We start from the raw sequence: 26,856 nt of genomic DNA on the forward strand, positions 1-26,856 counted from the left end.
ATTTCTGAGGATGAAAGTAATTTAGATGGGCACAAGTCCTTCTCCTCAAGGAGGGAGGCGCAGCTGCGGGGACAGGTAGAACTGTTGCAAATTTTTGCCATGATTTATCACGAGATGCAGATCTTCGCTGGGAATCAATGTTATGAAGCGATAAAAGAAATTCGAAAAGCTGTAAAAAGAGAGTCCTTTGCCATGAAAATGCTGTAACAACCAAAGGCTATTACCTGTTAAACAATTGATACAAACCTTATTCTATAACATATGTGCATATTTTAAGTGTTGTATGTGTTCGCTACCATGTATAGTTTAAATATTCATACCATCATTCTATTCTTATTGACTGGTCATAAACAACATTGTATGGGTATATTAAGCTAGCTCTCAAAAGAGTGGTTCTGCGTGTGTGTGTGTGTGTGTGTTTAAAGCGCTTTAAACGTTTGTAATATTCACAGATTGGGTTTTGGTTATAGGAGTTTGAGCCTCTGTTTTGATTAATCTTAAAAATGCAACTCTGAGACCTTTCGATCTCAAATGTCCACTAAGCCGGCAAACAGGTAGATTTACCTGGGACCTTTGAAGTGAAAGGCTGCAGAGGACAAAATTTTAAAATACCCCCCAAAAAAAAAAGGAAACGGAAAAAGAAGAAACAGAAAATAGAAAAATAGAGAAAAGAACATAGAAAATAGAAAAAGAAAAAAAAAAAACAAACCCCAGCCATATGGCTGTGTGTGAGTCCTCCCCCCCTTCTTCCCCCTCCCCTTTTTCTCCTGATTTTTTTTTTGAATGTGAAGTGTTTTTTTTTTTCTTTCAGCTTGGGAGTCCTTATCTCTCTGGGGGAGTAACAATTTATGAAGAACACTCTGCATTCCAGTGTCCCTTCTCAGATCAGCAACCGCTGGGTCCCAGTGCAGACAACCGTAAAGGGGATTTTAGCTAGACACTAATGAGAGCATAAGTTAAGAGTCCAAAAGGGGTATCCTCTGAGATCAAAAACTTGCACAGGAATAGAAAAGTTAATGCATATGCAGGCTTGAGAATTCCCATACAGGTAAAAACAGACAAAAGGAGCCAGGAATTTGACAACACCTAGACTGTTACCATAAACGTTGAAGAGGCTGTCACTTTACAAATCAATGCCATTCCAAATACGATATTGGGGGTAAACCATTAACATTAGAGAACCAAGGAAACCAGCAACCCAGCGCGCAGCAGAGACGTGTGGCAACAGTAAATGCTCCCGCCTGGATATTCTCTACAGCGTCCTCAATCACAATAAAGGATTAATATAGTCACAAGGTATCGCTCCAAGCTTTTGGTCCTATCGGTAATGTTTAAGTGTTTGGTTAGTGGGTCATTTGAATGTTACTTTGCAAAGTCTTTTTGTTTAACCTGGCTTACCATCTCCGCTAATGATACCCAAGGATTGGGATTTGTTTAACAGTAGATCTAGAAGATTGTTTCTTTACAGTTCCGTTACACCCAGAGGATGCGGAAAAGTTCGCTTTTTCCATCCCGGCGGTTAACAAACAAGAACCTGCGAATCTATTTCAATAGGTGGTGTTACCACAAGGTATGAAAAATTCTCCGACCATATGCCAAAATTTTTTTGCTTGGGCGTTGCAACCACTTAGACAAAAATATCCGTTTTTATTGGTGCATCATTACATGGATGATATACTTGTAGCTGGAGAAAATTTACAGGCAAATCAAGTATTGACAGATTTAGAGGACATGTTAGATCATAAGGGACTGAAAATAGCTCAAGAAAAAACTCAACAACAATCCCCATGGAATTATTTAGGATGGCAAATAACCGGCAACATGGTAAGACCGCAGAAGGTAACCATACATACTAATATAAGAACGTTGACTGATGTCCAAAAGCTAATGGAAGACATTCAGTGGGTCCAACCCTTGACAGGAATTACAAATAATGATCTCCATCCCTTAATGGAATTATTAGGGACCACCACCTCAGTGGACGACAGACGACAGTTAACTAATAACCAAAAGGAAGCATTGGACAAAATAGTGGAAAAGATTTTACAGTCTAATGTAACTCGCTGTATTATGGACAAACCACTGGAGTTAATTTTAATTAATTCTGGCCAAAATTGAAAGCATCCTTTAGGCCCTTTGGGACAAACTGATAAAAAATTTCAAATTATAGAATGGATATTTTTACCATATCAGCCGAAAAATACAATAACAACAAGGCTGGAACTTTTTGGTCAATTAATAACGAAGGGTAGAAAGAGGTGTTTAGAGTTATCTGGGGTCGAGCCTTCATGCATTTATTTGCCAATTAACAAAGGATATTTGGATTGGCTCGTAAAGCACTCACAAGACACAGCAATTGCATTAGCAGATTATAAAGGAGACATTACCAATGCATTTCCATCTAGTAAAATCTTGCCATTAATACAAAATCAAAATTTTGAACAAGTGCCAATGCGTTCAGAAAAACAGTAAAAGAAATAACATTTTTTACTGATGCAGGTAAGAAATCTCACAGGGCTGCCATCACATGGCAGACACAAGGAAAATGGAATCATAAATTATTAGCCAAAGAATTGGGTGACTTGTTACAGACGATGGAACTACGTGCAGTGGTATGGGTATTTCAAACTTACACTTCACAGCCTATAAATGTGGTTTCTGATTCACTGTATGTTGTAGGAACAGTTTGTCGATTGGAGCACTGCCATGATACGGGGAGTTCAAAACAAGGTACTATATGCTTTGTTGTTACAATTGTTGTACCTGTTGGAACAGCGTCAACATGAGTTCTTTATCACTCATATACGTAGTCATCAACCTGATTTTGGCTTGGCAATAGGAAATAATCACGCTGATCGCCTTATTGCTGCAGTCTGGAACGATCCTAGAAGCAATCTTTTTACACAAGCCAAAGCCTCACATGAATTTTTTCTCCAAAGTGCTAAGGTGCTCAAACGCCAGTTTAACACTCCCCTGTCGGATGCACAAGGTATAGTCAATTCTTGTCCGGATTGCCAAAACCAAGATATGGGGTTAGGGTTTGGAGTGAACCCGAGAGGGCTTCAGGCCTTACAATTATGGCAAATGGATGTGACCCATATTCAGGAGTTTGGTCAATTGAAATATGTGCACGTTTCTGTAGGTACGTTTTTTATGGCTCTATGGGCCACAGCACAGACCGGGGAATCTGCCAAACGTGATTAAACACATGTATGCTACTATAATGGCATTAGAAGTACCTCAGGCAATAAAAACAGATAATGGACCAGCTTATGTTTCTCACAAATTTAAACATTTTTATATTCAGTGGGGAATCCGTCATTACACGGGCATCCCACATTCACCAACAGTCAAGTAGTTGTAGAACGCTCTCATGCAACCTTAAAGTCACTTTTGCGGAAACAAAAGGGGGGAGAAGTGTTACCTCCTAGTGAAAGAATTGCAAAAGCGACTTACGTGCTGAACTTTTTACATTTAACTGGAAAGAGAACTAGCCCTCCTATTGTAATCCATCACTGATCGCTAGAGTCAGGACTGAATAACCAGGACCAGCAAGGTATCAAAGTACAATACAAAGACTGGGACTCAGGCGAATGGAAAGGACCCGTTGAGCTAAAAATGACAGGAAGAGGCTATGCTTGTGTCTTAACAGATACTGGACCTTGCTGGGTGCCGCAAAAGTGGATCAAGCCCTGGAAGGAACAGAAGTCTATGAAGCAGGAGAATCCCACGACAGAGGACTTATCCAAGAAGTGCACCAACGACTCATAATTTGTGATGAATGTTTTAGCTGTGACCCATGGGTAGAGATTCTTTGTGGAGACTGTCAATTGCGGTATTACCAAAGAGCTTTGTTAACATGCAGATGGTGTGAATTGTGTCTGCAAAATAGGTTAGAAGTTATAAGCCAAGCTATTAGGCTTGCAGTTGTTAGAGGTCATGAGCATTTGCGCAACAGGCCGTGTGGCAAGAAAAAAATATATAGAGAAAGTGACATCATTCAAGTATTAAGAACGGTATGCAGTAGAACTGCACTAATTCCTCGTATTTGGACAGTTTTTGGTCAAGATTGGGATTGAACAGTTAGGAAGTGTGAGAAACATTTTCCTGGAAAGGGAAAAGACGTGAAGAGATGATAGGTGATAGTTGCGTGATTGTATTTTGTTTTGGGAACCTTTAAGGGCCCTTTCAACATGAGAATTTTGCAGTTTTTATTTACGCTTTTTCTTAACCTCTTTATGCATAGTGTAGGTAACTACATTTCAGTTTCTCAGAGACCAAATGTATGGGTTACCCTGACAAATGTCACTAACAGTAGCTCACTATGCTTATCAATGGCAACATCCAACAATCCCTTTCAGACATGTCTTGTAGGTGTCCCACTGGACGTAGAAAGTATGCCAAAGACAGTGGGCTCATTATATATTTGTACTAACAAAATGCAAGGATGTATGGATATATGGAATGTATGGGCAGACTATTTACCCAAGATGCATCTAGAACCTCAAGAATTGGGTATTTTAGGATCAGTCAAAGCTGATGCATGTGTAATCTTTGATTGTACAGGTAAAAATCCTTCCAATGCAGTTATCGTGAATGCTACGCATCCTGTCTTTAGAAATCAAACAATGTGGTGCAACTATACCACAAAAAAAAACCTTAGCTAAATCCCATAAAAGGCCACTACAGTTACCACCAGAAGTGTTTTTTCATTTGTGGAGATTGAGCATGGCCAGGTATACCTTCTAACACTTGTAGAGGACCTTGCACCCTAGGCAGATTGACATTGTTAACACCCAATAATTCGATTATTTTAAACATTATAAAACAACATCGCTCAAAGCAGAATATACATGCATACAGCAAAGACTGCAAGGATGACCTGAACTTTTGGGATTTGGATAAGATTGTAATCACGAGTTTACTGGCACCAGGAGTAGCCGCTGGCAGAGCTTTGGGTCAACTCAACAAATTAGGGTGTTGGTTAGCGAAACAGAATGCTGCTACATCTATGATATTACAGAATCTTTTGTTAGATTTAGATTCTGTTCATCACGCGACTTTGCAAAATAGAGTGGCCATAGACTTTTTGTTGTTAGCACAAGGACATGGATGTGAAGACTTCGAAGGCTTGTGTTGTATGAATTTGTCTGATCATTCCAAATCTATATTTAAACAATTACAAGAGTTAAAGGCCCTAACAGTAAAATTAAAACAGAGCAACATTGGCTCTGGGAATTGGTTTGCATCATGCGGACTGCCTGATTGGGTAAGAGAATTGTTAAAGCAAGGCTTAATCATTTTAATAATGATTGTAGTAGTTTTAGCTGTTGTACCATGCATTTTATCTTGTATAAGGAAAATGACCAACACAGCTATCAAAAAGGCATTCAATGGTGTTTGGATTTCTCAAAAAAGAAGAAGAGGGAATTGAAGGGGGCCTAAAATCAAGGGGCCATCCTGTGAGCAATCCTAGCACTGAGTATCAGCGTTTAGAAACAAAGCCTTAGTGTAAGGCTTCAAGGTTAAGGTGATCTCAGAGGAATTTTGCTGTGCCACGAGAATGAGGGAGCTGGCTCAAGATAATTAGAACTAGGCATGGGAACAAAGATGTGTGATCTAACAATGTAACTCTGCGATTAGAATGTTTTGTAAATATCTTGATTCCATGGAAACATGTAACTTGGGAAATGTAACCAATCACTGTCTGTCGCTAGGATGTGTCATACCAATCATCAATTAACATGATTACTAATTAGAACTTAGTTAGGTATAAAACCAGAATGAAAGATTGAATAAATGACTTCACTCTGATCATATTGGTCGCTGTGTGTTGTTCCTTCTTCCGTCGCAATTGGCACCCGGAACAGGGACATAAGCCCTGTGGACCCTCAGATCGGACTTGGGCACTGCTGCCTGAGATATATCCGAAATAGGAAAAGAGCCTGAGGGGATGGAAAAGCCGACCAGAGAGGTGAGTGCTGGCCCAGCACTTGGGATAATTTTGATGAGCTGCAGCTGCTAGTATCGAGCAGGAAGCTCTAAGGAAACTCGCCACTGGCCAGCTAAGCGGTCGGGGAGGAGATGGGCCCCGTGCATTCATCCGAAGATAAGCTCGGATTGAAGCTGCATTGAAGCTCCTCCAACATATTCTCTCTATGAGAGGAATTACATATAAGGAGACTGCATTGCGGTCGTTATTAAGATGGGCTTATGATAGGAATATTATGATAAATACTGAAGCCCTATTTAAGAAAGATATTTGGGAAAAAATGGGACAAGTGTTGTTTGATGAATGCTCTAAAGGAGATAAAGAGCTCGTACAGTACCTTACACTGTGGCGATTAGTAAAAGAGACTTTGTGTAGTATGGAGACTGAAAGAGTGGTTGCAGCCTCTGCGTATGCCGCTATAAGCAGGAAGCAGGACATTAATGCTGATATTTCTTTGTCTGCGCTTTTGTTTGGCATATCTAACATGCCAATGTGGGGACCTTTTCCTAAAGACTGGCCTTCCACTCCCACAGCTGGAGGAACATGAGGAGACCTTGGGAGATGACGAAGAAGATAAGAGGGAGAAGAATCATGTACACCGACCCATATATCCTTCCCTCCCGAAAAGTCCATCAGTCGCATCGTTAGGTGACTCTTTTAGTGAAAATTCTGATCACGAGGTGCCGCCTGAAAATTCTACCTTTCGACAAGACTTTGATAAGCTTTTAGCGAAGTTAGAAGAGATCCGGGCCTGGCATGAAAAAGCAGGCTGCTCTCCGGAGCTGCCTCCACCAGATTACTCCGGCTCACATCCACGCTGTGAACCAACTGCCCCGGCTCTGTCAGCCATGCAATCCCCAGGGTTTGAAGCTGTTGGAGCGGTTGGGGGGGGCAAGCTGTCAGGGGCCAGGGGCATGATGGCAAGGGGTAATAAGAGGTGCGATTTTAGAAGGGGTAACAGTGGAAGCTTTTCCTGTTTTGCTCAATACACAGATGGGTAGAAGTGAGTGGGATCCGTTTGATTGGAAATTGTTGAAAGAAGTAAAAGCTGCTTGTATGCAATATGCCCCACCTCTTTCCGATGTAAGATCTCCACTGAATACCACTAATCCACTGCTCTGTCCTCCACTACTAAGTGAAATTTCTGAGGATGAAAGTAATTTAGATGGGCACAAGTCCTTCTCCTCAAGGAGGGAGGCGCAGCTGCGGGGACAGGTAGAACTGTTGCAAATTTTTGCCATGATTTATCACGAGATGCAGATCTTCGCTGGGAATCAATGTTATGAAGCGATAAAAGAAATTCGAAAAGCTGTAAAAAGAGAGTCCTTTGCCATGAAAATGCTGTAACAACCAAAGGCTATTACCTGTTAAACAATTGATACAAACCTTATTCTATAACATATGTGCATATTTTAAGTGTTGTATGTGTTCGCTACCATGTATAGTTTAAATATTCATACCATCATTCTATTCTTATTGACTGGTCATAAACAACATTGTATGGGTATATTAAGCTAGCTCTCAAAAGAGTGGTTCTGCGTGTGTGTGTGTGTGTGTGTGTTTAAAGCGCTTTAAACGTTTGTAATATTCACAGATTGGGTTTTGGTTATAGGAGTTTGAGCCTCTGTTTTGATTAATCTTAAAAATGCAACTCTGAGACCTTTCGATCTCAAATGTCCACTAAGCCGGCAAACAGGTAGATTTACCTGGGACCTTTGAAGTGAAAGGCTGCAGAGGACAAAATTTTAAAATACCCCCCAAAAAAAAAAGGAAACGGAAAAAGAAGAAACAGAAAATAGAAAAATAGAGAAAAGAACATAGAAAATAGAAAAAGAAAAAAAAAAAACAAACCCCAGCCATATGGCTGTGTGTGAGTCCTCCCCCCCTTCTTCCCCCTCCCCTTTTTCTCCTGATTTTTTTTTTGAATGTGAAGTGTTTTTTTTTTTCTTTCAGCTTGGGAGTCCTTATCTCTCTGGGGGAGTAACAATTTATGAAGAACACTCTGCATTCCAGTGTCCCTTCTCAGATCAGCAACCGCTGGGTCCCAGTGCAGACAACCGTAAAGGGGATTTTAGCTAGACACTAATGAGAGCATAAGTTAAGAGTCCAAAAGGGGTATCCTCTGAGATCAAAAACTTGCACAGGAATAGAAAAGTTAATGCATATGCAGGCTTGAGAATTCCCATACAGGTAAAAACAGACAAAAGGAGCCAGGAATTTGACAACACCTAGACTGTTACCATAAACGTTGAAGAGGCTGTCACTTTACAAATCAATGCCATTCCAAATACGATATTGGGGGTAAACCATTAACATTAGAGAACCAAGGAAACCAGCAACCCAGCGCGCAGCAGAGACGTGTGGCAACAGTAAATGCTCCCGCCTGGATATTCTCTACAGCGTCCTCAATCACAATAAAGGATTAATATAGTCACAAGGTATCGCTCCAAGCTTTTGGTCCTATCGGTAATGTTTAAGTGTTTGGTTAGTGGGTCATTTGAATGTTACTTTGCAAAGTCTTTTTGTTTAACCTGGCTTACCATCTCCGCTAATGATACCCAAGGATTGGGATTTGTTTAACGTAGATCTAGAAGATTGTTTCTTTACAGTTCCGTTACACCCAGAGGATGCGGAAAAGTTCGCTTTTTCCATCCCGGCGGTTAACAAACAAGAACCTGCGAATCTATTTCAATAGGTGGTGTTACCACAAGGTATGAAAAATTCTCCGACCATATGCCAAAATTTTTTTGCTTGGGCGTTGCAACCACTTAGACAAAAATATCCTTTTTTATTGGTGCATCATTACATGGATGATATACTTGTAGCTGGAGAAAATTTACAGGCAAATCAAGTATTGACAGATTTAGAGGACATGTTAGATCATAAGGGACTGAAAATAGCTCAAGAAAAAACTCAACAACAATCCCCATGGAATTATTTAGGATGGCAAATAACCGGCAACATGGTAAGACCGCAGAAGGTAACCATACATACTAATATAAGAACGTTGACTGATGTCCAAAAGCTAATGGAAGACATTCAGTGGGTCCAACCCTTGACAGGAATTACAAATAATGATCTCCATCCCTTAATGGAATTATTAGGGACCACCACCTCAGTGGACGACAGACGACAGTTAACTAATAACCAAAAGGAAGCATTGGACAAAATAGTGGAAAAGATTTTACAGTCTAATGTAACTCGCTGTATTATGGACAAACCACTGGAGTTAATTTTAATTAATTCTGGCCAAAATTGAAAGCATCCTTTAGGCCCTTTGGGACAAACTGATAAAAAATTTCAAATTATAGAATGGATATTTTTACCATATCAGCCGAAAAATACAATAACAACAAGGCTGGAACTTTTTGGTCAATTAATAACGAAGGGTAGAAAGAGGTGTTTAGAGTTATCTGGGGTCGAGCCTTCATGCATTTATTTGCCAATTAACAAAGGATATTTGGATTGGCTCGTAAAGCACTCACAAGACACAGCAATTGCATTAGCAGATTATAAAGGAGACATTACCAATGCATTTCCATCTAGTAAAATCTTGCCATTAATACAAAATCAAAATTTTGAACAAGTGCCAATGCGTTCAGAAAAACAGTAAAAGAAATAACATTTTTTACTGATGCAGGTAAGAAATCTCACAGGGCTGCCATCACATGGCAGACACAAGGAAAATGGAATCATAAATTATTAGCCAAAGAATTGGGTGACTTGTTACAGACGATGGAACTACGTGCAGTGGTATGGGTATTTCAAACTTACACTTCACAGCCTATAAATGTGGTTTCTGATTCACTGTATGTTGTAGGAACAGTTTGTCGATTGGAGCATGCCATGATACGGGGAGTTCAAAACAAGGTACTATATGCTTTGTTGTTACAATTGTTGTACCTGTTGGAACAGCGTCAACATGAGTTCTTTATCACTCATATACGTAGTCATCAACCTGATTTTGGCTTGGCAATAGGAAATAATCACGCTGATCGCCTTATTGCTGCAGTCTGGAACGATCCTAGAAGCAATCTTTTTACACAAGCCAAAGCCTCACATGAATTTTTTCTCCAAAGTGCTAAGGTGCTCAAACGCCAGTTTAACACTCCCCTGTCGGATGCACAAGGTATAGTCAATTCTTGTCCGGATTGCCAAAACCAAGATATGGGGTTAGGGTTTGGAGTGAACCCGAGAGGGCTTCAGGCCTTACAATTATGGCAAATGGATGTGACCCATATTCAGGAGTTTGGTCAATTGAAATATGTGCACGTTTCTGTAGGTACGTTTTTTATGGCTCTATGGGCCACAGCACAGACCGGGGAATCTGCCAAACGTGATTAAACACATGTATGCTACTATAATGGCATTAGAAGTACCTCAGGCAATAAAAACAGATAATGGACCAGCTTATGTTTCTCACAAATTTAAACATTTTTATATTCAGTGGGGAATCCGTCATTACACGGGCATCCCACATTCACCAACAGTCAAGTAGTTGTAGAACGCTCTCATGCAACCTTAAAGTCACTTTTGCGGAAACAAAAGGGGGGAGAAGTGTTACCTCCTAGTGAAAGAATTGCAAAAGCGACTTACGTGCTGAACTTTTTACATTTAACTGGAAAGAGAACTAGCCCTCCTATTGTAATCCATCACTGATCGCTAGAGTCAGGACTGAATAACCAGGACCAGCAAGGTATCAAAGTACAATACAAAGACTGGGACTCAGGCGAATGGAAAGGACCCGTTGAGCTAAAAATGACAGGAAGAGGCTATGCTTGTGTCTTAACAGATACTGGACCTTGCTGGGTGCCGCAAAAGTGGATCAAGCCCTGGAAGGAACAGAAGTCTATGAAGCAGGAGAATCCCACGACAGAGGACTTATCCAAGAAGTGCACCAACGACTCATAATTTGTGATGAATGTTTTAGCTGTGACCCATGGGTAGAGATTCTTTGTGGAGACTGTCAATTGCGGTATTACCAAAGAGCTTTGTTAACATGCAGATGGTGTGAATTGTGTCTGCAAAATAGGTTAGAAGTTATAAGCCAAGCTATTAGGCTTGCAGTTGTTAGAGGTCATGAGCATTTGCGCAACAGGCCGTGTGGCAAGAAAAAAATATATAGAGAAAGTGACATCATTCAAGTATTAAGAACGGTATGCAGTAGAACTGCACTAATTCCTCGTATTTGGACAGTTTTTGGTCAAGATTGGGATTGAACAGTTAGGAAGTGTGAGAAACATTTTCCTGGAAAGGGAAAAGACGTGAAGAGATGATAGGTGATAGTTGCGTGATTGTATTTTGTTTTGGGAACCTTTAAGGGCCCTTTCAACATGAGAATTTTGCAGTTTTTATTTACGCTTTTTCTTAACCTCTTTATGCATAGTGTAGGTAACTACATTTCAGTTTCTCAGAGACCAAATGTATGGGTTACCCTGACAAATGTCACTAACAGTAGCTCACTATGCTTATCAATGGCAACATCCAACAATCCCTTTCAGACATGTCTTGTAGGTGTCCCACTGGACGTAGAAAGTATGCCAAAGACAGTGGGCTCATTATATATTTGTACTAACAAAATGCAAGGATGTATGGATATATGGAATGTATGGGCAGACTATTTACCCAAGATGCATCTAGAACCTCAAGAATTGGGTATTTTAGGATCAGTCAAAGCTGATGCATGTGTAATCTTTGATTGTACAGGTAAAAATCCTTCCAATGCAGTTATCGTGAATGCTACGCATCCTGTCTTTAGAAATCAAACAATGTGGTGCAACTATACCACAAAAAAAACCTTAGCTAAATCCCATAAAAGGCCACTACAGTTACCACCAGAAGTGTTTTTTCATTTGTGGAGATTGAGCATGGCCAGGTATACCTTCTAACACTTGTAGAGGACCTTGCACCCTAGGCAGATTGACATTGTTAACACCCAATAATTCGATTATTTTAAACATTATAAAACAACATCGCTCAAAGCAGAATATACATGCATACAGCAAAGACTGCAAGGATGACCTGAACTTTTGGGATTTGGATAAGATTGTAATCACGAGTTTACTGGCACCAGGAGTAGCCGCTGGCAGAGCTTTGGGTCAACTCAACAAATTAGGGTGTTGGTTAGCGAAACAGAATGCTGCTACATCTATGATATTACAGAATCTTTTGTTAGATTTAGATTCTGTTCATCACGCGACTTTGCAAAATAGAGTGGCCATAGACTTTTTGTTGTTAGCACAAGGACATGGATGTGAAGACTTCGAAGGCTTGTGTTGTATGAATTTGTCTGATCATTCCAAATCTATATTTAAACAATTACAAGAGTTAAAGGCCCTAACAGTAAAATTAAAACAGAGCAACATTGGCTCTGGGAATTGGTTTGCATCATGCGGACTGCCTGATTGGGTAAGAGAATTGTTAAAGCAAGGCTTAATCATTTTAATAATGATTGTAGTAGTTTTAGCTGTTGTACCATGCATTTTATCTTGTATAAGGAAAATGACCAACACAGCTATCAAAAAGGCATTCAATGGTGTTTGGATTTCTCAAAAAAAGAAGAAGAGGGAATTGAAGGGGGCCTAAAATCAAGGGGCCATCCTGTGAGCAATCCTAGCACTGAGTATCAGCGTTTAGAAACAAAGCCTTAGTGTAAGGCTTCAAGGTTAAGGTGATCTCAGAGGAATTTTGCTGTGCCACGAGAATGAGGGAGCTGGCTCAAGATAATTAGAACTAGGCATGGGAACAAAGATGTGTGATCTAACAATGTAACTCTGCGATTAGAATGTTTTGTAAATATCTTGATTCCATGGAAACATGTAACTTGGGAAATGCAACCACTCACTGCCTGTCGCTAGGATGTGTCATACCAATCATCAATTAACACGATTACTAATTAGAGCTTAGTTAGGTATAAAACCAGAATGAAAGATTGAATAAATGACTTCACTCTGATCATATTGGTCACTGTGTGTTGCTTCTTCCTCCGTCAGCTGCTCTTCCTATAAGGTAACATGAGGGAGATTCAGCAATTCTGCCTCAGGTTTGTTTCTTGTCATCAAGTGCAATTTTCCGTGTCATCAGTGCCAGTCTTCTGCTTGATGATCAGATCTCGCCTTCAATTTCAAGAAACACTAGATAGTCCCTATCTGTACATAGGGCCTCTGTGTGGAAATGGAATAATTTGCTTCTAACAGAAGGAATCCTGCTATAGGACTGCAGTCTGTTATTATGGGTATTTACCACTTTCTTATACTGATCACCAATATTTTTTGCTGTTGTGTGGTATGGTATCATCAGGAAATGTGAATGTGCCAAGACTAGGATCACGGAAGCAACGTCAATATTATTTTGCTCAACACTGTCATATTCAAGTAAAATACTAAGAAGAAAAAAATAACGTGATACAACTTCTGAAGATGTTTTTTTCCCTTTTCCAAGTAATGAGCTGTATCATAGTATTTTCACAAGCCCAAGCCTGTGAAATTACACTTAACCAACTTGGCTGCACTCTTCCTTAGCCAGCTCCCAGTTTCCTTCCTTTGCAAATACAGCAATTCTCATGCGGAGCAATTATTATCAGGCCAGGACTGACAAGCCCAGACATCCTAGCAAAAAATACAGTTAAGGAAAACAAAACAAAACACCTACACACCAAAAAAGCTCCATAAAAACAGACTACCCAATTACATAGTAATTACTAAATTCCCTGAGTACTATTGCCACACAAGTACCAATTAGTATACCAGTTACTATAGTTATATGCAATACAACTGAATCATGCAGGCAGTTTGTCAACAGCTCTCTGGCTCCATTTTTCTTATAGAACCATTAGGTTGGAAAATTCCTTAGAGATCATCAAGTCCAACTGCACCTGTCTACTACTAAATCACATCCCCAAGGACCTCATCTACCCACTTCTTAAACACCTCCAGGGATGGTAACTCAACCACCTCCCTGGGCAGCCTCTTGACAACCCTTTCTGTAAAGAAATTTTTCTTCATGTCCAATCTAATCTTCCCCTAATGCAGCTTGAGGCCATTCCCTATTGTATCACCTATCACTTGGGAGAAGAGACCAATATCCACCTCTCTGTAACCTCCTTTCAGGTAGTTGTAGAGAGCAATAAAGTCTCCCCTCAGCCTCCTCTCCTCCAGGCTAAACAATCGCAGTTCCCTCAGCTGCTCCTTGTAAGACTTATTTGCTTGTACCACTACCTCCCAGGTGACAACAAGGCCTAGTCTATCACCCAACTTACGCCTGCTTTAACAGTATAGACAAACCATTACACAGTTGACCAATTCACCACAAAAAATAATCATCAAAAACAAAACAAAAAAACAAACCACCAAAGAAATCACAACCCTCCCTCTTTAATAGGTCAGTTTTATGGCATAATGAAGAGTCAAATAAGTAACAGGGCAGGCACAAGGAAAAGAAGGAAACAGCAAAACTGGATGGATCAGGAAAGACATGATACAGAGGGAAACAGGAAGAAAGCAAACCCATTAAAGTAATTAAAACTCTATTGTGGAACTTCAGACAATGAGTATTAACTTATGCATTCTGCAACAGAAAACCTCTTGTAAAAGGACAGCACTATATAAATCACTTGGTTTGACTTCAATTCTCACAGAGCCATGTAGGATTCTAAAAGCTGTATGCCAGCTAATAAAACTTAAGAATTAGATTAAAAGTAGATATAAGCTCAAAATACTATGATACAGCTCATAAATTGGAAAAGGGAAAAAACATCTTCAGAAATCGTGTCACATTATTTTTTCTTCTTAGTATTTTACTTGAATATGACAGTGTTGAGCAAAATAATATTAACATTGCTTCTGTGATCTCAGTCTTGGCACATTCACATTTCCTGATGATACCATACCACACAACAGCAAAAAATATTGGTGATCAGTATAAGAAAGTGGTAAATACCCATAATAACAGACTGCAGTCCTATAGCAGGATTCCTTCTGTTAGAAGTGAATTATTCAATTTCCACACATATTCAAGTTTTGCTAATGTGTATTTCTGAGAAAGTTTTAAATAAACTTGTTTCCTTTTTTTAAATGAACAGAAAAAAACTAGTAATGCAAAACCTAATCTTTTGAAATCAAATTTCTGACTTTAAAAATAAGCATTCTTTATGCATCCCTCCAGATACAAGCACTTGCATGCTACTTATTTAGCAAAATTGTCTCTAGTACAACATAGTTTATGCAGAAGCTACAGGTAATCCACAGCTCTAGGATTAACTTGATCAATACAACAACAGTTGAGACAGAAATTCAAATTTCACTCTGCACACAGATACACACAGGAAATGCAGATAACTTTACTTCAATGATGGAGATAGGCGACATGTTAGTTTTAGTCTGTCTTAAATCATTTAACTTTTTTGCTTAGTCCCTTAAATGTTACAAACTAAATGTTACTTTTTTGCTTAGTCCCTTAACTAAATGTTAAACTCCCACTGAAGACTTCAGTATTAACTTCTGTTCATTCAAGGCAGTCTTACTTCAATTGAAACTCTATTAGGTGTCATGATCATGGAAGACTTCTGTCACAATATGCCGCTATTGCTGTTCTACAGAACTGGCATACAAAAAAGGTTATGATGACAGATACATCCAGACACAGGAAAAAAACCTTCCATTTGTCTGACAGTGAAAATACTAGATACCGTAAGATAGCCTAAAGAGACCTCAAGTAACTGCTGTGGAAATGTTTACAGCACCAAAAATCTGTGAAGGAACACGAGACATTGAAATTTAAACTAGTGAAGAGAAATTTTCACTTATTGCCTCTATAAGACCTTCTTCTAATGCTCTCAACGGCTTGCAGTTGGCAGGGAGAACTTCAGAGTCTTAAAGTTTGTCACGAAGTTTATTATCAGGAACATTTTCTTGAAGGTTCAGCTAGATATTTCTTTGATGTAGAACCTAACAGAGTGTATTTTACGTGAAAATGTGAAGAGAACTCACTTCGTGAAGTGCTATGTATACCACAGCTCACACTAGCACAAGTCTTGAAAAGCATTCCCATTTCAAACAGCAGCTTGCCTGTTCCTCAGCTATGACAAGGAAGCCATTCACAGATATAGCTACTAACCCATTTCAATAAATCTGAGATTAAAGATTTATTATTAAACTAGTGTAAATTAGCTTCACTCATTTTCAAAAAAATGGGCTAGCTAGTGCCACACTTAGCATGAGCATCAATTAAATTCTACACCATGGAAAGGAGACCCACATAATGATATTTACTCTTAAAAAAAAAGTCAGACTGAGGAAATAGAGTTCAGTTCGGAATTAGCCAACAATTAAAAAAAAATCCATATGCAAGAATTAGGGGCGGGGGGGAAAAAAGGCAAACTCCCAAAACTCAAACGATAAGTGACTAACCAAAACATCGCTTCAGTAGAAAATCATTTGTTCTGGTGCTGTTAAGTGGATCAACACATAGGTGTTGCAATCAAGTTACAGGCAACAGTAGGCTGCAGAATTGCTGTATCCAAGTAAGCTCATTATTGAAATTTGAATGCCAGTTTCAGACATGCCTTAGAAGCATACAAGAGATGCCAAATAAATTGAAAAACATAGCCACCAGGGTGACAAAAGCTAAGAAAACAGCTCTGATTCAAACTGAAGAATATGTAGGATGCATACACCTCATTATCTCATTTTAGACCGTGCTTAAGAGACACAGGCCTCAAAACTGATGATCTAACACTGCCAAGTAAGAAACTATGGCCAGTAAGACCTCCCACAAACATGCCTCATCTGAACCTGACTGTCACCCTAATCTCTATTAAGCAGAGTATGAACCTCAATATCCTTTCCAAAAGCATGTATGTGATTCTGAGACCTCTAGACATTCTAACTGCTGATATAAGGATCTGGTCTCCTTTGCATCTCATTAATGATCTGCATCAATTTCTTGCAGTGAGATGCCCTCCCTAAAAGAATTAATCTGATGCATTCTGAATCTGCCACCTTCTGATTTAATTGGAGGTCTCATTTCCTAGTCAGGAAACACAGCAGGGGGATAATCTCCATATTTTCAGTGCTTTCTTAATAAGACTAATCACTTCACAAAGTATTAAAAGATACAAGTCTTTTCCCATGACTTTTAATCCAATTCTTTCTCCTCAGTCACAAGAGTCTGATACTTACTCAGTTTTAAAGGATAAAGAGATTCTCAACTAACTTAAGCCACTTTGAGCCACTTGAACTTGCTACTTCATATTACATTAAGAATAACCTAATCACTTAAGCAGCACTTGAAATAGCACAAATGGCACTACCAAAAGATTATAACACTGGTCACATTGCTCTCAGAGTTGCTCATTCTATAGGAGACAGCCTAGCATATAGCATAACACAATGCATATAGAAGGCAGATAGCGAGATGGAGGCTGAGGTTTAGACTAACAACTATTACAACAGCTTACTTACAACACCTCCTGCAGATGAGAAATGGGGACAGTGTTTGTTTAATCCTTGTAGTGTCACATCAAATAGCCACAGGATAGACACACGGTGCGTGGCTTCTGAAAACTCAGACAACTGCAATTCAGATTCTGCTGCCAGGCATTATAAATAAATAATTCTGATATAAATACCAGGGGATAACTATAAGCACTTACATCCCCCACATGCTGCTTGCTGATGCAATAGCCAAAGACAGACAAGAAACTAAGCAAGAATCCCCTGACTCAAACAGCAGGTTCCCCAAGACTCAAAATCAAGCCCCACTAATGAATAGAGTTCATAGAGGATGCATCCAGATTAGCTCCATCAGAGGCTCATAGACTGCAGATAAAAGTCTACTCAACTGGAAGATGTATGGAGTCAGAGATGTATGGAGAGTCTCATATACTTCAACCCTGCAAAAAGTTTCACAGAATAGATGGGATTAAATACTGGAGAGAGGGCAACATCAAGAATACCACATCAAGACTCAGACACCATACGTCACTCAGTCCACCACCCACAACGGATGCAGCCCTACTATTAACTAAAGTCACACAGACTTGAGAAAAGCATGAACAGTTTACCCCAGAGACTAACATTCTCCTGTCATACAGCCTGTGAGGCTGAAGGCCTTAACAATGACATGAAACATTTGACTTGGGGCATGAGGGGGAAGGGTTGGGCAGGTTAGGGAAGGGAAGAAAATCTAAAAAGCTTTTAGAATCTCGGTGAGCAGAATGGCATGTCTAGTTCAAACCTTATCACCTTATGGGAACCTGTAGAGGCAGGGAAAAACAGGCAGACAGCAGATCCACAATCCAAAGAAACAAGTGCTGACAAGAAGTATTTCTGAGATCAACTAAACTCACGCAAGGACCTTGAAACATGCCCTGACGGCAACAACTCCACCTTTGAGTACTCTCAAGCAAAAACTTCGCATAGATACAGATCATGATCCAGACTTCCAGATCAGTTGAGGTTGTCCAGTGAGGAGGAGCTGGCAATACAGACTGCTAAAGACACTTAGCAGATAAAGCTGCACATCTCTAACCCCACCACTTCCTGGTATAGGGAGAACCAGTTTACTACTTGCTTTTTGATACACCAGATGGAGGCCGAGTGTGTCCTCAAACAAACTCAGACTCCTACATGGAAAGAAGTGTCCAACACATATCTAGGAATGTCCAAAACTGGATGACACTGATGCTGAAAAGCCCATTCCTCTCCAGATTGCTACCACAAGTTAAAGTCCCCAAAAACACATTATTTTGATCTGGACCCTTGCTGTTTCTTTACCTCCAGGACTGTACGATCTCAGCATGGTTTTACTCACATGGAACAAGCTGAGTATTAACATTTCTAAATTTTCTACAACTTAAACCAGTAGCAAATTGGGACTTTAAAAGCTCCCAATTTGGACAGTTCTTGATGTAGATCAGACTACCAGTGACTATGAATTCATAGCTTGCAACAAGCACAGTATTTCTACCATGGTTCAGAAGACTTCCTAGAAGACAATGTCAGAGACAGACTATGCTGCAGACTGGGACAAGAAAAATGAAGAAAAGAACAGCAGTTTCTTACAAGCACTGTAGGCAAGTTTGTCAGGTAGCAAATTGCAGTTGGGGAGTTCTCAAAGTAGTTAAGGAATCTAGTTGTTTCTGATTGGGCAAAGAACTCTACCATGGACACGTGCCTCTCCCAAGATGGAGGCCAGCAGCTGGCCTCCAAGAGAATCAGTGTTCTGCGGAGTCAGGATATCAGCTATATTGAGTGTAGTCTGAAAGCTTATCTACGTTTCAGTTTTACCCTGCAAACCACAGTGAAGAGGATCTAGTACAATGATGAAGAAAACAACTATAGCACTGAAATAATAATCTGAAAATAAACCTAATAGAATATTTTCACGTGTAGGAAAGAAGCATTAAAGAGTAAAGAAGACGTTGAAACATAACACATTGAATACAGAGTTCAGAGTAAAGTTGTAATAAGTTCTATGTTTCAGTAAACCTTGGAAAAAGTACAAGAGCACTATGTATGTTTGAATGACTAAAGTTTATGGTTATGTACCAAGAGCAGAAACAATTGCTTCTGAATATTAAACATTTCTCAGAACAGAAATATGAACAGGTATCGTGGACCAACCTCCATACACGGAAAATGAAGCTAAATACACTAGGAACATTATATAATTTATTTTTTCAGTGGGCCAATGGATACATCTTTAAAATTACTTCTATTTACTATTACTCCTCTACTTCAATGGAAGTTCTTGAAACCAAGTCAAGCAGATGGTTCAGTTTCTAAAATACAATGGAAATGTTGCCACAACTATTGTTGCTGACCTCCTGTTTGTTCTTTCATATGAATTCACTTTATAAATACAAATAAAAATGGGCTCCATTTCTTCCAGACTTCATTTGAGCTATAAATCAAGTACACCTCTAAACATATTCTATAGTCAAAAAGTATCCAAATACACTCTTCAGGAATTTTTCTCTAGATCATTTCAATATTCATATAATAAGCATCTACTCACATGTTACAAAGATGGGGACAGTCCAAACACTGTCTCTTCTTTCCACAAAGTTCCCCACAGCTATGTGGGATGTCAGTTCTATTCCATTCAGGATTGTGCACCTTACCTATACCATGTCAAAGACAAAAACATATTTATTAACTTGAATACAACACTGAATTTGGAGAAAATATCACACAAAACCCAAAAAGCTGCACTTTTAATACTGGAAGTAGTTGCCTTTGAAGAAACAAAATGTCACAAGATGTTCTTCATTTTCTCAGCTTTCAGCACTGATATATACCCAATTTCTTTAATGCCACTGGAGTATCAAGCTCTGGTGACTCTTGCGTTCTATCATCTCAGCAGGCACTTAGGTAACTGGTATTTTACATTAAACTAAACTGAAGAAATGCAAGAAAATTAAAAGCCCATTTCAGCTGGTCAGGCTACACAGTAGGTAAGAAAATTAAAGGGTGAAACTTCTTTGCTGCCACAACAAAGAAGAAAAAAAAACAAAAAACCCCCCACGTTATCCCTAGAAAGTAAGATCTAGCTGGAAAGGTGGCGGGGAATAGAGGGAGAATGAAATGACTGGGCAAATTATAAAAATCACTTCTCTAAAAAGTAGCAGACACTAAATGACTCTAAGCACTAAAGGTTGACATTTTGATGAACACAGCAGCAAGTATGGAACAAGAAGGGATAAATCCAGTATGTTAGCTTCAAGTATTCTGTAATTCAGACACTGAAACTATACTTTAATTAATTTGACATACCGTTAGCAAATCTCACAGCTCTAAGGGCATGAGATGACCATCAGGGTTAAAGTTAATTGCCATGCGTAACACATGTAAACGTAATTTGGCACTCTGCAAGAGGGTAATCAAATGAACAATGAAGCAACCGAGCCCATGTTACAAATTTGGGTTGGAACAATTAGAGACAAGAAAATGTACTTTTGGTGAAATAGTTATATTATTTTAACTGTTTTAGTACACTTTTGTATATTCTACAACTAGCAAGTTAGGAAAATACAAGTAACACCACAGATGGCATTTATTCACCTGAGTTTCATTTAAACTAGTTGAACACCCAGGAAAATCCTGAAAATTAGAAGGTTCAGAAAAAATCAATAGTAATTTCCTCATTGAATGGTGAACAAAACCCCACACTTAACACATAGTTAGCATTTTGCAGGTGCAACTGGTGATTTACATAAGACAACTCATTCAAATGCTATACTGCTAAAGTAACTTTATCTAGAGAAGATAAAGGACTTAGGTTCAACATGATGCTCTGCTAATATCAAGACAACTTGAGGTTCCTACTGTAGATGTCCCCAAACTATGAAATAGGCTTTAAGCCTAAACAGAATTTCTTTCCAATTTAACAGATGGAACACCTGTCTTAAAAGTGTGATTTTCATTTGGAATCAAAACATTAATTCTAACTGCCTTATTATCCCTACACTCATATTGAAAATAAGAAAAATTTTTTTAAAAAAAATCTGTGTCTTACCTGCATTGCATTGTTCTTAATTGACTCACTGACATTTAGATAAGGAGAACTTTAGATAAAATTGTTACCTATTACAACATAAGTCTAGTTTCTTTAGGACAAGTCCACTGACTGACAGTTTCTGTCTCAATTCTAGACTATTCTGTTTTGTAGAAAGTGTTGTGAAACTTTCCAGCAACTCTGACTTAAGACAGGAAAATCAACACAAACTGCGAAAGTATAAATCCCTAGCAACAATTATTTGCATGTATGCAATTAAGTAACATAATTTCTCCTTTTTGTCATATACTCATGCCTTAGTAGACATGGTGCGTACCTCATTTACCTCTTTTATTAAATATGTATCTAAATAAAGGTCTTAAAAGTCTTAGGATTTTCTATTTAATCTTTATGTGTCCCTGATCAATGCAAATGACAACATTTAAAAAAAAAGAAAATCAATTTAAAGGTTTAGATAGCTGTATGCTTGAATTATTATGTCTTTCTTTGTGGCAAGATACACCAAAATAACACATGCAGGTTATTTCAGACCTTCTACAGAAGAAAAGCTTATAGGATAGCAGCCCAATTCTATCATTATTGTGTAAAAATCACTGCTTGTACATAGTAATATGAAAATATTTATCACTTATGCTCTAATATTTCTTTTTGAAAATGGTTTAGGTAACATATGTATAACTCTCTGTGCAGCCACCTTCCTGTATATGAGTTTTAAACCAGGTCAAATTTCAGGAATGCAGGCAAACAAGCAGCAATATTCATAATCAAATTAAAAGGAAGAAACAAAATGATGAAATTGTTTTTCTTGGCAAAAGCACACAAGAAACTCACCACAGAAACAGGTGTAAGTTTTAGGAACTTGCATAGATGCATTCTGACAAGCTGGACATCTCCAACCACTGTTACCATCTGTAGATTTAAAAAAAAAAAAAAAAAATCAAGGATAAAAATTACTTGAGGTAAATAAAGAAGCTAATTTGCAAACCCAGAATAAGCGCTCTTGCCTTTTTTCTTAACACAGCTGGAACCAAACTAAGTTTTCCCATTTACTCATAAACGGTGAGAAAACAGGTTAGTAAAAATGCACTTTATACAGTATTTTGAATAAAAGCAGTGGTACTTCATTTGACCAGGCTCCAACAAGTTTTAAAATTGCACTTTCTCTATTACCATGCACCCTGTTACAGGACATTCTACTCGAACATAGATAGTCTTCAACATATCTAAAGGTGTGAGGAAAAAAAAAAATGTCGAAGTGCAGGAAATCGGTGAGAAAAATATAATTACCTACAGGCTTGAGCACAAACTATATCTTCCTTTTTCATTACCGTCTAATGTTTGTCTGTGTGTTGTAGAATACCAGTTTAGTACTGCTTCACATCCAGAATAAAACATGTCCAGCTATATAAACCAGAATGACCTAATTTAATTAAAGGTAGCAATACCTAGCTATTGACTGAGACATTATTCTTCCAGTTGGTACCTTATTGAATAGCAGTTTTCTTGCTCCTGCATTTCAGTAGGGTCCTGCTTAACAGTAAAGAAGAACTTCAGTGTACAGAAAGCAATATTCATGAAGATGTTTCCCAGATTCAGTACATATCTGGTTATGAAGAATACCAGTGTGAAAGCACTACTGAACACAAAGGAGGGCAGAGAGGGGAGGTATCTAGTACATATACAGATATAAAAATATATGAACTGATTATCACTTACTGTTTCTTAATCAATAAATTTGGTGCTGGTAAATTAATAAAGCCATGATTTTAGAATGGTTGTTCACAATAAGAAATCTGACCCAGACTTATGATATTTTTATGTTATGAATGCAGAAGGGATTGCAAACAGGAAGCCCTATGTGTTACAGGACAACTGCACTACAATGACAGGGACCCTTAGTTTGCCATCATCTGGATTGGAGACTTCTTACATTAACCATCGTAATGTACAGCAGTAATGATTTTGACAAACTGGAAATGATCCAGATCAGACTGCCTTGGCACTCTTGAAATGCAAGTCTAAAGCATGTCTGTTTTTCAATAGCTGGTGCCCATTCATACACCTGGTTATGCTGGTTTATATCACTGTACTACCAAGACAGCTGCAGACAGCTGGTCAATTATTAGCTGAGCAGCTGTAGGACAAATGGCATAAGGAGTATACTCTCATATTCATGCTCATGACCAACCTGCATTTCCTGACCAAGATTTTCTTTTTATTTGACTGCTACACACTGAAGCATCTTGGAAAGCAGCATCTCAGAACTACCAAAACCCACTGGTGAAAACCAGCAGCAGGGTACTGAAAGGGATATCTGCTGAAGAAGCTGTCAGAGCCTCACATGACTTCTCCCAACGCTAGCATACTAAACCGTAAGGGACTCACTATGCGACTACTTTGTACAGTATACACAACTATTATGTTAACAATTTCTTTCATGGTCATGTTTTTCAAAAGCTGTGAAGGTAAGCTCCAGAAAGCCAGCAAAAGGCCTCTTCTATCAACAACTCTCCTGGAGCAGGACAGGTAGTCCTCTACAAGCAACAATTTCTCTAGAGTAAAGTTCCTTGTAACCTTTTACCAGCAACCTTTTACCAAGCAAAACTGCCTTTCAAGATATACTTTTTCTTCTCAATCATTCACTACCCTCTGCACCTCTAAGACACAACTACTCCCCCAAGGAACGTGCATAGTTGCTTTCCTCCAAAAGCACACTTTTCTTCCTGGATTCAGATGCAGTTACGTTAGGACAGAATGACAATAGGATGAATCCCGACAACCACATTTGTAAGGAGCAGTCCTGTAACTACTCCTTACAAATCTTTATTTTCTTCAGAAAATGAAGACACTACAGAACGAAAATTCTACTCTCATGAATCTTCACATGAATAGGAGTAAAGCAGGCAGAGTTCCAACAAAATACACCCAAAATGATAGCTGTTGAAGCAAAGACAACACACCTTAACTCCTATTCACTAGTAATTTAGTATTTGCTATCCTGTCCTTTCAGGACACAAAGATTCCTTACTTGTAATTATTTACCAAATTTTTTCCACACACTTCCATATTGCAAGCATCCCTATTTGTAGATCTTTCAGCCACAAAAATCCTTATCCGTGGTAGCATGCTCAAAACCTATCCCTTCCTTCCTATTGTGTATTTGTTGTCATAAAGGCATCATGAATTATATCCTCAGTTTCCAGAATTCTAAAGGATTAATATGGTTAAAAGAACCTTGTAGGAAGAGGTGGAAATTACATATGCAGACCAGGGACTTTTATATGGAGTTTCAAACAAGCAACTTTCTTCTCTACATGGTTGCCTAGATGAGTCCTATGCAATTACATAATAAAGCTTCCAAACACATCTGCTGGAATAAAGAATGAATGCTAAAAGGCTACATTTCCAAGGCAGCAGCACAGCAGAAATTTTCAAAATACATGCAATGCTACGTTGACATATCCCTCTCCACCATGAAGCTGCTGAAGAAGAGCTGCTTTGCTAAGCCACGGGGTGGAGAGGGCACCCACCGACATCAATATAACATCAAGGATCCAATCCCTCCGAGCACTGAAGCATCTGCAAAAACTTCACCTGCAGCAACCTCATGGAAACAACTAAAAAGACTTTATTACTGAACTCCAGCTCCAGACAGGTTATATAGTCCCTCACAAACCCATACAGGATGCTAATATTGGTCTAGACTTAGGTTTACATTCTTGACTTAGAATTGTAAAATTACAGGTAATAAACTGAATGTTTAAATGCAGTTCTGGGTCCTACTCTGTCTCCCTCAGTGTGTGACATAGGTACTTAAAAAGAACTCCAAATAGAAGATTTTTGTCACTTCAATTGTAGTAGAATATACTAGTATCAACACTAGCAGTTTCATGTTACCATTCCTAAGAAGTTTTATGCAGTTCTCCAATTAAATAATCTATCACAATAAATTATTGCTTTAATTTCTTAGCTAGACACAATCAAAAGCTTTAGCTTCAGTAACAAGAGTAACAAGAGTAATATTTGTCTAATATCCAAGTAACACTGAATGGCTTCAGCCCTTGAATAGCATGGCTTAAGAGGAAAAAAAAGGCAGCAACCAATCATTTCTGCAAGAGATTTACTGTCTGTAAAAACTCTCAAAGATCTGGAAGTAGCTGACAAAATTATATTTCCCCAGTCATCACAGAGAGAGACAGAAAGACACAAGAAGAATGTTAAATGCTAAATAAGCAGGGTACAGAGAAAAATTAACCCTACTTCAAGATTAACATTAGTCTTCAGAGCATGTCAGCATCACACTATTGAACACAGCAAAGGCTGCAACTCGCCCTTAACTTACACCAAAGCATTCAAAGGGCAGAATGTAGAGGTATGAGTTGCAAAAAGTGGTATAACATGAAGAATCTGAAGCAATTCAAGCTAATGACAAAGACAGAAGCTTTTTGTTTTCTCTGAATCTCATTTCACTGCATGGTATCAGTGACAGATTTCGGGAGTACTTTAACTGAGAACAGAACTAAGAAGTGGTTGAGTAAAAGCAGACAACTCGTGCTTGGAGTGCTGCTTCTGTCTGACTGCTCAGCCTAGCACAGAGGAGAGAAGACAAGATATTCCTTGGTGTGTAAAAACACAGTCACAGAGCTTTGCATCTTGATGCATTGATTTCATTGAGTGATCTTATGTATCTAAAACCTTGTTTTATTTAATACTTGCTTTGTTTACACCTTACTGGTTACCTTAGACTATTTATAAGTAGTTTTCTAACACAAGAACTTTGCTATTATAAATATTTGAAAGAGAAAGTGTGCAAAAGAGAATACTAACCTTCAGCTTGTGAAGCAGGTGATCGTGCCCACTTCTTAATGCAATTCAAGTGGAATACATGGTAACAATTCTGACAGCTCCAGACTGGAGCTACTATTCGGACCACCTCACAGCAGACCATACACTCGTACTTCTCTGTGGCCAGCTGTTCAATCAATGACCCTGCAAATGAAAAGATATTACGTCTCTATGAAGTGTCTGCTAGCTGAGAAATAAAAAATGAAAAAGAGAAAAAATGAAATTGCAAAAATCAGTTTTAGGATTGTCCCTCTCAAGACCTATAGTACACAACGTTCAGAATTTTACTCTCCACTCCCACAACATTTATGTTTTAACAGGGTGCCCGACCAGGCCATCATGTGCAGTTTGGTAATACAAAACCAAACAAAAAACTTCAATCTGTTCTTCCCTCCTAAACTTACAGAACACCTTCTCAGTCAGAAACCACATATTTACATTTCATTCTCCCCTTGAAACTAATATTGACCTAATGTGAAACAATAAGCCTTTTCCTTTTCAGC

General features: G+C 38.7%; 1 protein-coding gene across 1 annotated transcript in view; it reads right to left on the bottom strand.

Annotated features, from left to right (window-relative positions):
* The window catches only part of NFX1 (nuclear transcription factor, X-box binding 1), a 72,366-nt gene that overhangs the window by 37,594 nt on the left and 7,916 nt on the right, over positions 1–26,856 (bottom strand). Inside the window, 3 exon segments of the mRNA XM_054060374.1 lie at positions 20,009–20,114; positions 22,340–22,417; positions 26,336–26,497. Coding sequence (XP_053916349.1) covers positions 20,009–20,114; positions 22,340–22,417; positions 26,336–26,497 — 346 coding nt within the window.

Source organism: Cuculus canorus, chromosome 2, assembly GCF_017976375.1.
Source record: "Cuculus canorus isolate bCucCan1 chromosome 2, bCucCan1.pri, whole genome shotgun sequence".
NCBI classification, from domain to species: domain Eukaryota; kingdom Metazoa; phylum Chordata; class Aves; order Cuculiformes; family Cuculidae; genus Cuculus; species Cuculus canorus.